At 43.8% G+C, this 15,853-nt stretch overlaps 1 protein-coding gene across 9 annotated transcripts in view; it reads left to right on the top strand.

Annotated features, from left to right (window-relative positions):
* LOC144604761 (protein piccolo-like) overlaps positions 1 to 15,853 on the top strand; it is a 180,617-nt gene that overhangs the window by 114,816 nt on the left and 49,948 nt on the right. For 8 of the 9 annotated variants that reach the window (XR_013548776.1, XM_078419394.1, XM_078419396.1 and 5 more), the window contains 6 exons: positions 474 to 682; positions 3,373 to 3,420; positions 3,511 to 3,641; positions 5,440 to 5,466; positions 9,158 to 9,251; positions 12,317 to 12,388. Coding sequence is in view for 8 of the 9 variants with exons in the window: in XM_078419394.1 (XP_078275520.1) it covers positions 474 to 682; positions 3,373 to 3,420; positions 3,511 to 3,641; positions 5,440 to 5,466; positions 9,158 to 9,251; positions 12,317 to 12,388 (581 nt within the window). In the remaining variant the exon portion in view is untranslated. The remainder of the gene's footprint in view (positions 1 to 473; positions 683 to 3,372; positions 3,421 to 3,510; positions 3,642 to 5,439; positions 5,467 to 9,157; positions 9,252 to 12,316; positions 12,389 to 15,853) is intronic. The other variant, XM_078419395.1, reaches the window with a different exon arrangement.

Genomic DNA, 15,853 nt, shown 5'->3' with positions numbered 1-15,853 from the left:
CTTCAAAAGTGAATCAGATAAATGTTTAAAGATGAACTCTTACAAGACTTGTGGTGATTGGACCCATAAATGATTGAACCACTAGGTGATTGATGGGTGATTGGGCCAAGGGCGATTGCCTTGCTTCCAAGGCATTGACCGTTCCAGTGGATACGTTTGGTGCTGTGACAATTCAACGTTCTGTTCGAATTCTATCATTCAGAACTGTTACTTGTGGAGAGCTGAAGCTACACAGAGAGTAGGAAGAGTGTTGGGGCAACAAGGATTTTGATCCTTTATGTTAATCATTAAACACATCACGGAGGCAGCCAGGAAACGTCACACAAAAACTGATGGGTCTGCTCCAGCAAACCCAATCTGATGTAGATGTATTCACATATTCTTTCTCCTCACGATTGATCATTCCAACCAGAGAACAGTTTGGAAATGTCATCATTTCATCTGACACAAAACAATTTGTTTATTTTATTCAGGAGAAAAGCAAAGGTCACCAGGAGTTGACCCAAAGCAATTGGCAGCAGAGCTACAGAAGGTGTCACAGCAGGCGTTTTGTGTGGTGAGCATAGCCACCGAGAAAGGAGCCCACAGCCACTCAGGAACCGCATCAGCTACATCGAGTGCTGCCCCAAGTCCCGGGCAGCCCGCCTCCCCTTCAATAAGCAAAAAGCGACACAGTAGCAAGGTGAGTGGACCAGACCGGCCAAACTCGCCCCCGCATTGATTGACTGTCTCCAACTACATCCTTTCTTTGCCCCCTCCCCTGACATCAGTCTGAAGAAGGGTCTCGACCCGAAACGTCACCCATTCCTTCTCTCCTGAGATGCTGTCTGACCCGCTGAGTTACTCCATCTTTTTGTGATACCCACATTGATTGAAATCGGTAAAGTCTGCTATATTAGTTATATATCTCGATGACAAAAAATCGTGTAATGCATGAAAGGAACATGTGTTCAAGATCAGCCATTAAAGAACAACAAACAGCGGAGACTGGAATTATAGTGGGACGAGAGGCTGGGGCAATAATGCTCGTCATGAACAGGAAGCTACTGGGGCACTGAAACGTGCACCCTAACAAGGTAATCAGTTGTCCTGGATTGAGGATTGGATAAAGCACAGAAAAGAGTGCAGGATTAAATAGGGCAAACAGAAAATGCTGGATATACACTTTAGGAGGAACAGAGTCAGTTTATCATCAATTCTTCCGCATTGCTAAAGCATTAAAAGAGCCAGAAAAACAGGTTAAAATTGTGATATTCAGATGTCCCAGGTTCTGGTTTCAACAAATTATTTTGTTTTTTTCTCTCCTTGATACCAAATACCTCTTTGGTCTGCAGTGCCCAGACTGCTAGGAAAGTGTAAAAATTATAGAGAGTTGAGCCTAACATCAGTGGTGGGAAAATTATTGGAGGGGAATCTGGGATACAGGATCTACCAGCATATGGAGAGGCGAGGACAGATTAAGGATAGTCAGCATGGCTATGTTGAGAGCACTAGTGAACGTGACATAGAGGCTGTGGTGGGGAAAGGGTTGGTTTAGTGAGTGAGGAAATCCCTGGCAAATGGACCAAGAAATTAAAAAATGTGGAACTGTTCAACTTGGAAGGAAAAAAATGGAAACATTTATCTAAATGGTGAATGTATGGAACAATGTGATGTAGACGGAGTTGGGCTTTATAGTTTATAATGATTTGCAAAGAGCTGGTATGCAGGTACAGGAAGACTTGAGGAGGTCTAGATCAATAGGGAGAGTCTGGTAGGGATGATCAGCGATGACAGCACGGTTGAACAAATAACGGGTAATGATGAGTCACCGGACAGGAAGGAGATTAAAAATCTGATTGAATGGTTTGGGGAATCAAGAGCCCGAGGGCATATGTTTAAGGTGAGAGAGAAGGGGCCCTGAGGTACAACTTTTCAATGTGTTGAGAACTTGGAATAAGCTGCCAGAGGACAACAAAGTCACACCAACTTCCTTAGAAGGCCTAGGAACTTTGGTATGTCCCCCACAACTCTTACCAACTTCTACAGGTGCACCACAGAAAGCATTTTATCAGGGTGCATCATAGCATGGTTTGAGAAGAGCTCCATCCAAGACCGCAAAAAATTGCAGCGAATTGTGGACGCAGCCCAGACCATCACACAAACCAACCTCCCTTCCATTGACTCCATCTACACCTCACGCTGCCTCGGCAAGGCCACGAGCATAATCAAGGACCAGTCTCACTCCGGCCACTCCCTCTTCTCCCCTCTCCCATCAGGCAAGAGGTACAGAAGTGTGAAAATGCACACCTCCAGATTCAGGGACAGTTTCTTCCCGGCTGTTATCAGGCAACTGAACCATCCTACCACAACCAGAGAGCAGTGCTGAACTACTATCTACCTCATTGGTGACCCTCGGACTATTTCTGATCGGACTTTGCTGGCTACATCTTGCACTAAACGTTATTCCCTTTATCATGTATCTACACACTGTAAGTGGCTCAATTGTAAACATTTATTGTCTTTCTGCTGACTGGTTAGCACACAACAAAAGCATCTCACTGTACACATGACCATAAACTAAACTGACACTGAGGAGGTACAGTACCACCATGTAAAAGATGTTTGGATAAGTACACGGATAGGAAAGTTTTAGAGAGAATTGGGCCAATTGCTGGCAAATGGGACTAGTTTAGATGGGCATCTTGGTTGCTATGAATGTGAAGGGCCTTTCCCTGTGTGACCCTGACTGTAAAAGAGTGAGAGAAATAGTGAAGATAAAGTAAGCAAGAGATCCCTCCACTATTGCAGAATAGCAGAGGGTGGGCCAGCTCACCACAACTTCTCTTCTATTCTTACTTCACTTGCATTCTTACTTTATGTTAACCCATAAACGCAAGAATATGGAAGCAAGGGATGACTAATAATGAGATTAATAGACCTGAATCAGAGCCAAACAATTACAAAAAGATAAAAATGTACCTGATAATAATAAATGCCAATCATTTATGTTTTAATTTCTCTGAACAAACAGGAAAATTCACCCAATGTAATTAAAATATGTGGTTAAAAGGTCACAATTACAGGAAATGTTAAATGTTTTTAAATGAGAAAGTTGTTGCACTCGAGATTCATTCAGTTTCTTCCCTGCTGTGGACAGGCAACTGAACTGTTTTCTCAGTAGCCTCGATCCTGACTTCCCATCTACCTCACTGGAGACCTTTGAACTATCTGTAATCAAACTTTATCTTTCAGTGCATGTTGTACCCTTTATCCTTTATCTGCGCACTGTGTTTTCTTTGACTGGCTAGTGCACAAACAAAAGCTTTTCACAGAACTTTGGCAAACGTGACAATAATAAACTAAACTAAGCAGAGTTTTTACTATTTTCAGCCTCTTGAGACAACAAGCAAGTTACATCCCATCACCGGAGAGATTCAGGTAAATGCCCACTGGATGGTAAAATATAAGAGACAAGTAGAAGATTTGTAATCTCCTCTAACTTTCTGTCACTTGGATTTTTTCCCTTAGTTACAAATGAACTACGACAAGCAAGTTGGAAATCTCGTTGTTCATGTTCTACAAGCCCGGGACCTGGCTCCAAGGGGCAACAACGGCTATTCAGACCCTTTTGTTAAGGTTTACCTTCTTCCAGGCAGAGGGTAAGGAAGTAACACTAGTGCCTTGGCAAAATAAGGCCCAATATTTGGTTATTGTACAACATTGGATGTGAGTAGATAATGGGCATTCCAGCCTGGCGAGAGGAATTGTTTATGGGTTTCATGTTTAAGATGCTGGTTAGAATCCCTGCACCATTGGCCACAATTATTAGCCAAATTAAATTGAGCACAGAAGCAGACTCTGATCCGGGGACAGCTGTTGTAAGATTCTTGCTGTCTCAAGACTCTACAAAGAGTTGCAGTGTTCTTTAATTCACTTGTATACCTCATTTTGATTGGGTCTGGAGAGCATATTGTCAACTGACTGTCAGAGTTTTCTATGCCTCTAATAACTTTATATATTTCTATCAGGTCTCCCCTCGGCCTCTGACGCTCCAAAGAAAACAATCTTAGTCTGTCCAACCTCTCATTAAAGTTAATACCCACTGATCCAGCCTCCCTTCTGGTAAACCTTTCTTGGCGGCTTAAGGTGGAAGGGAAAGTTAGAAAGGGGACCTGCATCAACTGTTTCATACAGAAGTTTGTGGGAATATGGAAGTTATAGAGATGAATACAATTAAAACTCTTGGGGTTGAGAGGGAAAGATAGATCAGCCAAGATTGAATGGCGGAGTGGACTAGATGGGCCGAGTGGCCTAATTCTGCTCCTTGAACTTATGAACATGAAAAGTGTCATGTCGCAAATCTATTATAATGGGGTATCCTGTCCAGTATCTTACACAATTAAACACATCGCAGATGGTCCAAGCTCAATTAACCTTATTTCTTTGTGTCAAATCAATATGGACAGTATGAGAATTGTATTTTTAAGTAATGTGTAACCTTTACTGGGAGAAGGGTGGAGATAACACTGAGATAAATAATAGAGCATGATCTAACGTCTGATTCTTATGTTACAAATACATCTGAAACAGCTCCTTCCATTTGGGACATTGTTTTCCTAAACTGTAGAATTGAATGGTCTGATTCTAAAGGGATTCATAAAAGACTCATGCGGCAGAAGAAAGACATTCTTCCTGTCATGTTTGTATCAGTCGAGAAAGAAATACCCCACCTTCCAATACTGAATCTATTGCCCTGTAGGTTATAACTCTTCAAATCCAAGTATCTTCTAAATGTAGTGAGGGCCTCAGCTTTGACCACCCTTTGAACCAGTGAGTCTGAGATCTCTGCCTCTCCAGGGGAGAAAACGGTTCCTAACTAATTACTACAAATTTAAGTCGCCTGATTTTTTGCCCTCTGCAAGGAGAAATAATTTCTTCCTGTTAACTGTTTCAGCATCTCATTATATAGGCAGTTCCATTAAATAACCATTCAAACTTCTGATAGTTCCTCCAAAGCTGACTGCCCAATTTGTCCCAAAAAGATTTTCGACATCCAAAGCTATGTAGGGACATAGGGAAAAGACAAGATTACGGTTAGCGCAGAGCACCCAGTCTCTTTTGAATGGAGTAACAGACTCGAGGGGCTGAATGGCCTTTAACTGGTCCGGTATTCCCAGGAAAAAGCTCAATGGAAAATATTGATATATGTGTTGCTTATTCATTCATCAATAATATTAGAATGTGTGCTGAGCCTTGTCTAATCCAGTATAGGAACTGTTTCATGATCAATGACCATTTGGTTCAGTGTTACTGTTCTTGACCGCACCTTCACAGATGTCTATATTAATTACTTCACATGCTTGACTATATTCTCGATCTCACTCTTTTGTCTTTGTCTTTGTGCATCTTTTTATTTCTCTCTGTTCTGCTCTCTCCTCAATCTGTCGGCGTTCGCAGCCAAGTTATGGTTGTCCAGAATGCAAGGTAGTGTTCATCGTTCCCTTCTCATTATGATTCTTGTTGTTTTTGTACCAGCAAGGACTGTGCCTGCTGTCTTTAGAGCTGGGTTACTGATGCACATTTATATTGGGATGTGGCATGACATTATCTATTTGTTCTACTAATAAGTCATTTTCTTAATGACTGTTCGACACTCTAAAGTTAATAACTTCCTGAGTATAGCAGAAACATGTTGGAGACTTAAAAATCCAGGAGGGCAAGAAGTTTCTCATGTAATGCAATAGTGGAAAATAACTTATTTATCCACATTTTATTCTGATGTGAAACACTGCATTGATCAATTAGTGAACTACATACTGTGTTGAAATACGAGTCCTTGTGAATCAGTGTGTGCTAGTCAAGCCAAACTTTTTACAATGACAGTGATAAGATGTGCCTTTAAATAGAGGATTCACTAGTGCAATGAATCACACTAAATTAAATGGAAATCCAGTAAGTAGCAGCACCGGGAAGTAGCATTCATCTGGCCAGCACATAGCTTAGGTAATGAACAAGGGAAGCCCATGGGCCAGCACATAGCTTAGGTAATGAACAAGGGAAGCCCATGTCCTTATCCAACGTGAATACCTTTTTAAGTTGCCTTGTGCCAGTTCAGTACACACCTAATGAAGTCTGGCTATTCATTTTGGTCCTGAATCTTTCCGTTAAGCTGTAAGCAGTTTCCAAAGTTATTGATGGAGTACTTTTCATAATGATATATTGTACTTTATACTGTTGCGTCTCACTATTGTTGACCTGAAAGTTTGGTGAGGGATATGTTTATCTGTTGATGCAGATCTTTAAGATTTGCTGTTGTATTGTTCAAAGTTTCATTATAGCCCCGTAAAGGGAAAGGGCATTCACCAACCTTCCTTACAGGTGTTTATTGTGCATGAAAGTAGGTGAGTTCAAAGTTGAAATAGAAACAAGCTGCGTTACTGAATGTAGTACATAGAACAGTAACACAGTAGTACAACGCACAGTAACAGGGCCTACAGCCCATAATGTCTGTGCTGAACATGATGTTTCCATGCTGTATCTCGAAACTAAACTGAACACAATGCCTCCTTTGTCTGCACGTGATCCACAGCTCGTGCCTAAATGGTAGGCAGGTCTCAAAATTTAAACACACGAGATCCAAGGCGAGTTGGCTACTTGGATACAAATTTGGCTTGGTGGAGGGTTGTATTGCAGGGGTTATTCTGAACAGAGGCCAGTTGCATTTTGATAATGGGCAAATCCAGGAGGACTTGCGTAGTACATGGTAGGATCCTGGATCCTGTTGCAGAACCTGGGATATTGGGGCATTCTCCCTCCTTTTTCTCCACTTGCTTCCATGTGCCCCACCTGGATTTGCACCCATTTCTTCTCCCTTCTTCATTTTCTTTCACCTATATTTCTTCCTCTGGCTTCACAATTTGCTCCTCTTCTATCCTTAAGTACACTTTTTATCTTCCTTCTCTGGCCCTCACTGTATCTACCTATCACTTGCCAGACTTTCTCCTGCCCTGACTTCTCTTCCAACTTTCTCCCCCTTCACCACAATCAGTCTGCAGAATGGCCTGATGTGAAATGTCACCCATTCACGTTCTTCAGATGTGCTGCCTGAGCCGCTGAGTTACTCCAGCACTTTGTGTCTTTAGATAGTCAGATGGTTTTTTTCTAAGGCCGGAAATGTTAAATACTGGAGGGTACGGTTTTAAAATAAAAGGGAGAATGTTTTAAAAGGACAATTAAAAGGCGGGTTTTAGTTTTACACAAAGTGGTAGGCACCTTGAATGGTCTGGCGGGATGTTGGTGGAATCAGACATAATATCCACTTTGCCCATAATGCCCTAGCACCCTTGCCTGCAGTCAATAGACAATAGACAATAGGTGCAGGAGTAGGCCATTCAGCCCTTCGAGCCAGCACCGCCATTCAATGCGATCATGGCTGATCACTCTCAATCAGTACCCCGTTCCTGCCTTCTCCCCATACCCCCTCACTCCGCTATCCTTAAGAGCTCTATCTAGCTCTCTCTTGAAAGCATCCAACGAACTGGCCTCCACTGCCTTCTGAGGCAGAGAATTCCACACCTTCACCACTCTCTGACTGAAAAAGTTCTTCCTCATCTCAGTCCGTTTGTCTTTTGTGTTTTTTGTTGTTTTTTGTCTTAATTGTCGTGTCTAGGTATGATGTAGTGTTTTGTGGTTGTGTGTTATGTGGGGGGGAAACTGTAAAATTGTCTCTTCCAAACGGAGACGCGACCTTTGTTTCTGGGTGGTGTCTCTGTTCCCGCTGCGGCTTACCATCGGCCAAACACCTGGAGCTGGCGGCCTCCGCCTGGGACCACCTGGGCTCTGGTTCACAGAGCCCGCGGACCGGACTCATCATTTGCGGAGCTGGCTGCCTTCGGAGGTTGTGGTGGCGCCGCGGGAGCGGCTGCGACTCATCTTCGGAGGCTTCTTCGGCCGCGTGGACGTCGGAAGTTCGCAGGCCCTGCCCTGGGTGGGGGCCGACATCGGGAGCTCCGGCAGCGGCAGAGTCTTCGCCCGCCCCGAATTGCGGGGCTTGGGTCGGCCCGCCGCGGACCTTTCACCGTCCGGATTTTCTCTGCCCGGCGGGGGCTTCAATGTTGGGAGCCATGACCGCCCTGACGTGGCAACTTCAACAGCCTGACTGCGGGAGAAGACGGCAGGGGAAGAGAAAAGACATTCTGGCCTTCCATCACAGTGAGGAGGTGACTGGAGGAGACTCACTGTGATGGATGTTTCTTTTTGTTTGGTGTTGGTTTATGATTGTGTGTGTTATTGCATATTTTTATTGCTTATTCTTATTGGTCTTATTGTTGGACAGTGGGTAATCTTTCATTTCACTGCACATTTATATGTATGTGACAAATAAATTGACTATTGACACTATTTATCTGTGTGTCTTGTGCTCTTTAATGTCTACTGCCGGACCCTGACGTGAGAGGACGCTGGCGTTGAGTATTCGCCGCTTTTCCGTCAGGATAGTTTGTCTGTTTGTTTCTATGTTAATTGTTTTTGTAAAGCGCTTTGAGCATGTGATAAGGCGCTATATAAAATAAATGGATTATTATTATTATTATTATTACAAGGCATTTAGATTGGCACATGAACATATGGGGAATAGAGAGATTCCTATGTGCAAGCAGATATACAGTTTAATGTGGCATCATCATTGGCACAGGCCTTGTGGGCAAAGGTCTATGTTTTATGACAGTGAATCTTTGGAATTCTCTTGCCAAGAGGACTGTGGTTGCTCAGATGCTGAGCAAATACAAGATCCAGCCTTAATATTAAGGGGTGAATTAATTAAGCCTTTGGTGCAGAGGTGGGTCAGCTAAACCTGATCTATTTATTATATTTTTAAATGTTCACTGACTTCATTCATATGCAAGAGCTCACTCTCAATACAGAAAGTCATCTAAAAGTATAATTGGAGAATTTTAAATTTAAAATTGCAATAATATTGCTCTCTTACAAGCACAGTTGCTTTGTAAATTCAAAGTGCCATCCTTGCATGTAGTTAGCACGTTGGGATTCTGAATCCTCAGATTTTCTCAAAAAACCATGAAAATGCAAGTGTTTCATATATATCAATGTTAATCGATGCAGCATATCTAATTCTTAACATCTGACTTATTAACTGATGCATTGCATTTTGCAACAGTGTAGAGAACAAGCGCAGAACGAAACCGGTGCAGAAAAGCCTCAACCCAGAGTGGAATCAAACTGTGATCTACAAAAACATCTCAATGGACCAGGTAAGAGGACCACAATGTCAATAGTTGAGTGCATTTGTCAAGGAGACAAACTGCTTGAAAGAGAAGACACAGTTTTGAAAATGTGAGAAGCACATAAACAATAATTAATTTCAAATTAAGTAATGAATTCCAGGCCAGGCAAGAAGCATTGTTGAGGGACTTCAGATACTTCGCTCGTCACGGGGGAGTGCACAAAATCATCCTGTTGCTGATATTTTGGTATGTTCTTAATGTGTGAATCAATAATCTGAAACAAAATGAGCAAGTTCAAAAAGTTGTAATAATACAGAGATCATGTAATGTATTTTTAAAAGCGTTTCTCATTGAGAAACAGAAAGCATAAGGAAAATCCATTTTGAACTATAAACTTCAAAATATTTTCAGAGCATTATTATACTGCTCAGTATCAATAGTTTTCTCTATTTTCCTTACCATTCAAATAACAGCAGGTTCTAGAAATAATCAGTCATCTTGAGTTATTGACCCTTGATACTCAAATAGTACTGATCATTCCATGACTGAAATTCAAGATTTTAAAGAACCTACTAAAATAATCCAAATTTCATTGTGACCAAAACTAAATGTCAGATTTTCACAATGTAACATATTTGTTCCAATTTCATCAGATTATTATTCACCAATGAGAAGGACGTGGATGATTAACAAATTTAGGAGGGATATGGTGATATTACAATATTAATAATGAGCAGATGCTGGATACCTTGAAAAAAATTAAGCTGCTTCTCTGGACTTGATCGAACCAGAGGAGATGACTGTGGCTTTGACAATGTTCTTAAACCATAGACCAGGCCCTACTGGAATGTAGGCACCATAGTTCCTTTGTTTACAAAGGGCAACAGAGACAAACCAGGACATTCTAGGCTGATGCACTTTACATCAATAGCATGGAAATTATTGGAGAAGATTCTCAGGGACAGAATTTACAATTTAGAAATTGTGGCCTGCGCAACCATGTGCAGGCATTTACTAAAGATTAAAGAAAGCAACAGCCAATGGAGTACATGACTCATCCTCCCTCAGTCTGAAAGCAACTATTTATTATGGCCTTCTATGGTCTATCAATCATCTCACTTCATTTTTATGTCATTAGTGATAATAAAGTATCAATCAATCAAGCAGTGTCACAACATGAGCTTTAATGTCACTGACAATCCTATTGCAAGGCACCTTATATTGAACACCACATCTGATGAATTATCCTCACAACCTCTATCTGTTACCTTATCAAAAATTCTAGAAAATTGATTGAATATTATTTGCCATTAATAATCCAGTGGTGGTTTGCCTTAGAATATCGAACAGAGACCATAGGGCAGTAAACACAGGATTAGCCTCTGCATCCACCGTGATGCTGATCTTGCAGACGGCCAGAGGGGATAATCACTGAGTCGGTCCCCCGCGGCCTATAGTTTCCTGCACGTAGGCACCATGCAGCCTGCAGGGGGAGCCACCGAGCAGCCCCTTCCCATCCACTGAAGACCAGAGATTGGGAGATGGAGCCGGTGACACAGAGACAGGCGAGGAACCGGGATCTGGCCCACCGTGTCCTCGAGGTTGGCTAATAGGGTTAGGGTTAGGTCGAGGAGAGGGACGCGGGTTCACCAGTTGATCCACACGTCCAAGGAAGGCGATGGCTGGAGGCCCTGCAGCAGCCTGGGGCTCATCTGGATTGGGCACCGCTCATAACAACTAGAGCACGGACTTGACTGAAAATAGCACCAAAACATGGCACCTATTGCACGTGGGATCAGTGCACTATTTCTGTACACTTGTTAATCGGGGATTAGGTATTGCAGCAATGTACTGGACTTTTGTAAGAAAATAATTTCACTGTGTTTCGAGCAGGTGACAATAAAGCAGCATTGATTAAACTAATCACACCTGCCTGTACACTGTGTATCCCTATATTCCCCGTCTACTTTCCTAACATTAAATCCTCTTAGACACTGTTAGCATATCTGCATCAGCCACCTCCTCTGGGAACAAGTTCCAGACACTGGGTACAAAATGGTGCCTTACACATCTCCATTAACCATTGTAGGTGGAGGAATGGTCAGCATTTCTGGTTGAAGCCCGGCATTATGTTGCGCCTCTATTTACCCCATACTTGCTAAATGCTTCTCCTCCTTCAATATCACTTGATATCCAGGATTCCTTGGAATTACAATCCACAACGTTTACTCTTATGGAAAAATGTTGGCCCTGCACACTCATTGTTTTACTTTGAAATAACTCCCACCTGTTCAATGTAGACCAGCCAGTAAGTAGCAGATCCCAGTCGGAATGAAATGACCTTGCTGGCACATGGCAGATGCTGATAGTCGATGGTTGTACCTGTGTTTGGGAGTATGTGATTGATAGTGTACTTCTGATTGATGGTGTATGTCAGTCATCAGTGTCATTGAGTCAAACTGCATGGATACAGGTCCTTTGGCCCAACCGTGGAATCCTTTGCCACAGAAGGCAGTGGAGGCCAAGTCACTGGATGTTTTCAAGAGAGTTAGATTTAGCTCTTAGGGCTAACAAAATCAAGGGATATGGGAATTACTGATTTTGGACAATCAGCCATGAACATATTGAATGGCGGTGCTGACTCGAAGAGCCAAATTACCTACTGCTGCACCTATTTTCTATCTTTCTATATTTCTAACTTGCCCACCTCTCACAGAAGAGCATTAAAAAGTTGGCCCGCACCCACCTTTAAGCATTGCCCATCTCCCCATAAGGCCCTCTAGTATTTGTTTATTTTATCCTGCACCCTCTCCTTAGCCCCTACATCCTTCCTGTACTGGAGTAACCAGAACTGTGCACATTACTCCAAATGAGGTTAGACCAAAGTCCTTTCAAGCTGCATCATGACTTCCCAACTCTCATATCAATACCCTTACCAATGGAGGCAAGTGTACCATGCACCTTCACCACTCTATCTACATGTGTTGCCGCTTGTATTTCAGGCATTGTTAATGACAAGGAAAGCAGCTCATGATGGAACGATGAACTGTAACTCTCTCTGATGTTGTGATCACTTTGTGCTTTCACTGCAGCTGAAAAAAAAGACACTGGAAGTTACCGTCTGGGATTACGATCGAATATCCTCCAATGACTTCCTTGGTGAAGTAGGTTTTTCTAATTTTCGGCAAGATTAAGCGTATTATCTCTTGTTAACTGTTCATTTTAATTTCAAGTAAAATTTTCATTTGGACAGTAATTTCTATTTTTAGGCTCTGTTATTAAAATGCTTTGTTTCTGAGTGTTGCACTTTCTGGGTGAAGCTGATGTTTTGGCCACGTCTTGATCCAGCTCTGGGAAATGATGAGTGATTTAAACGCACAAAGTGGCAGCAAAACATCGTTCAACAACAGAAGCCACCCAATTGTGACAGAAAAGCATTTAAAAATGATAGAAAGTAAAACATTTCAAAATACAACTTAAAATATTATATAATTTGAGTAGCCACAGTACTTATGGTTTCAGCTACGACAGACCTGCAGGAAACTGAACTGGTTACTTGTGTCCACATTAATGTGCCTGGTGTTAAATGTGCAGCCAGCAGCCCAGCTAAAATACTGAAAATGTGCCCCCCTCTCGCTCTCCTCCCCCTCTCGCTCTCCTCCCCCTCTCACTCTCCTCCCCTCTCGCTCTCCTCCCCTCTCGCTCTCCTCCCACTCTCTCTCTCCCCCCTTATCTCTCTCCTCCCTTCTCCCCTCACTCCAGAAGTAGCTGTGCCTCTGCCTAAGTTGTTCCAAAGTGAGGCAACAACGATTGCCCCAAAAACTGCAATCACTGGGTCAGACCTCACACAAAGGAAGATGGTTGTGGCTGATCAATTACCCCAGTCCTAGCACTCCCCTGTAGAACCTCCTCAGGCCCAGCCACCTTCCATCTCTCCAAAGTCAGAGTGGACATGCACTGATGATTGGCAAAATGTTCCATTCCTTGTTCAACTCTTTAATAAACAAAATAGTTCATGCCTGTACAGAGCGAGACACCGGCATTGTTCTGGCATGAGCTGATAAGTGGTGGTGATATTTGCATCTCAAAAGTGTCCTCTGGTGAACTCACACTTCACTTTCCTTACACCTGGTCCCAGACTGCAATCCACAAATAGTCCTCCCTGTTTCATTGGGCCTCGAACCTAACCTGCACTTTCCTCGTGGTGCCAGTCTGAGAGATGATGATGTGCCTGGCAGGGCAAAACATTGTGCTTGCCATCGTGACCACAGCTCTCTGCTCCTCCCTCTACCTGGAGTGATGGTGTTCTGGGAGGTGGTCTAACCTGACACCCTAGAAGAAGCAGAAGTAAAGACTTTTGTAAAATGAGGCCAAAATACATCTACTGATGCAAAAGCACAAATGGTAATGAGAGTGTCTACTCTGGATCAAAACAGACAGGGTGAGGTAATCATAATGACAAAATGGAAGATTGCTGACGGCACGGTAGCGCAGCGGTAGAGTTGCTGCTTTACAGCGAATGCAGCGCCGAAGACTCAGGTTCGATCCTGACTACGGGTGCTGCACTGTAAGGAGTTTGTACGTTCTCCCCGTGACCTGCGTGGGTTTTCTCCGAGATCTTCGGTTTCCTCCCACACTCCAAAGACGTACAGGTGTGTAGGTTAATTGGCTGGGTAAATGTAAAAATTGTCCCTAGTGGGTGTAGGATAGTGTTAATGTGCGGGGATCGCTGGGCGGCACGGACTTGGTGGGCCGAAAAGGCCTGTTTCCGGCTGTATATATATGATATGATATGATAACCTCCTTTGTGTGGGGGTGCCTCCTAGTCACAGGGTGTTTTTCTATATACTGTATGTGTGATACATTCCAGAGAATACCCATCACATGCGAGAGGCCTCCCCTCGATTCCTGGTGGCATGAGGAAGAAAATGATGAAGGAGCTTTGATGTAACAATATAAAAAAGCTAAAACACAAGGAGACACCTGGCTCTTCAAAGTGGCTCTGCCATGGCTGATCTTCCTCTGCCATGGCTGACCATCCTCTGCCATGGCTGATCTTCCTCTGCCATGGCCGACCGTCCTCTGCCATGGCTGATCTTCCTCTGCCATGGCTGACCGTCCTCTGCCATGGCTGATCTTCCTCTGCCATGGCTGACCGTCCTCTGCCATGGCTGACCGTCCTCTGCCATGGCTGACCGTCCTCTGCCATGGCTGATCTTCCTCTGCCATGGCTGATCTTCCTCTGCCATGGCTGACCGTCCTCTGCCATGGCTGATCTTCCTCTGCCATGGCTGATCTTCCTCTGCCATGGCTGACCGTCCTCTGCCATGGCTGATCTTCCTCTGCCATGGCTAACCGTCCTCTGCCAAGGCTGACCGTCCTCTGCCATGGCTGACCGTCCTCTGCCATGGCTGACCACCCTCTGCCATGGCTGATCGTCCTCTGCCATGGCCGATCGTCCTCTGCTATGGCTAATCTTCTACCTCAATGCCATTTTCAAGCGCTGCCCCATAATCCTCAATTGCTCTTACAGCCAGGAAATATATCCATTTATGTTTAGATTAAACACAATATATTTTAACAAAAGCGAGTTATGGCTTGGTCAGCAGGATATTGGTTATGTTGGTGTTGGTGTCTATTTTAAAGGAGGAAATTTATGCTTGAAATCTAGGCATGGAGGCAAGGTTCTAAATGAATACTTTGCATCAATATTCACCATGGAGATGGTAATGGAGGACTGAGATCTGTGTGGGCAGTTTGAGATCAAGAAGGAGGTGGTGTTGGGGCTCTTGAAGAGCATTAAGGAGGATTAATGCCCAGGGCCTGATAGGATCTATCCCAGGTTATTGAGAGAGAGCGAGGAGATTGCAGGGGCCTTGGCGGAGGTCTTTGTGCAATGCAGCTCATGGCTTACGAATGTTATCATTTTTTGAGGTGACAAAGGTGACCAATGAGACTAGAGCGGTGAATGATTTATCTACATGGATTTTAGTAAGGTTTTTGATAAAGTTCTCCATGGTAGGGTGAACCAGAAGATTAAGATGCACAGATTTCATAGTAACTTGGTCGTACAAATTCAGAACTGGCTTACCAACAGAAGGAAGAGGGTTGTAGTGAAAGAGCATTATTCAAACTTGATGTCTGTGTCCAGTAATAGATTATATAAACAGCATGGAAACAAGCCCTTCAGCCAACTACATGCTGACCATCGGTCACCCGTTCTCACTAGTTCTACATTGTCCCTCTTTCTCATCCACTCCCACACATTAGGGCCAATTAACCCACCAACCCGCAAATCTTTGGAATGTGAAAGGAAACCAGAGCACCTGGAGGAAACCAACATGGTCACAGGGAGAACGTGTGTACTCCACAAACAGTACCTGAGCAAACCCAGGTCTCCACCAGTGGTGCCACAGTTCTGCTGGGATCTGTGTAATTTGTAATATATACTAGACCAAGTGGACCCCTGGCCCAAACCTCTCCTGCATTGGTTCAGCACCCTCTCCTCCACCCCCACCCCCTCCCCCCCACCCCCTCCCCCCTCCCCCAACTCCCCCTCCTCCTCCCCCCACTCCCCCCTCCCCACCGCTCCCCCACTCCATCCCCTCTCAACCCCCCCTTATCCCCCC

This window comes from Rhinoraja longicauda, chromosome 23, assembly GCF_053455715.1.
Source record: "Rhinoraja longicauda isolate Sanriku21f chromosome 23, sRhiLon1.1, whole genome shotgun sequence".
NCBI classification, from domain to species: Eukaryota; Metazoa; Chordata; class Chondrichthyes; order Rajiformes; family Arhynchobatidae; genus Rhinoraja; species Rhinoraja longicauda.
The sequence above is the reverse complement of the archived record's forward strand: the minus strand, read 5'-3'. Positions and strand labels throughout refer to the sequence as shown.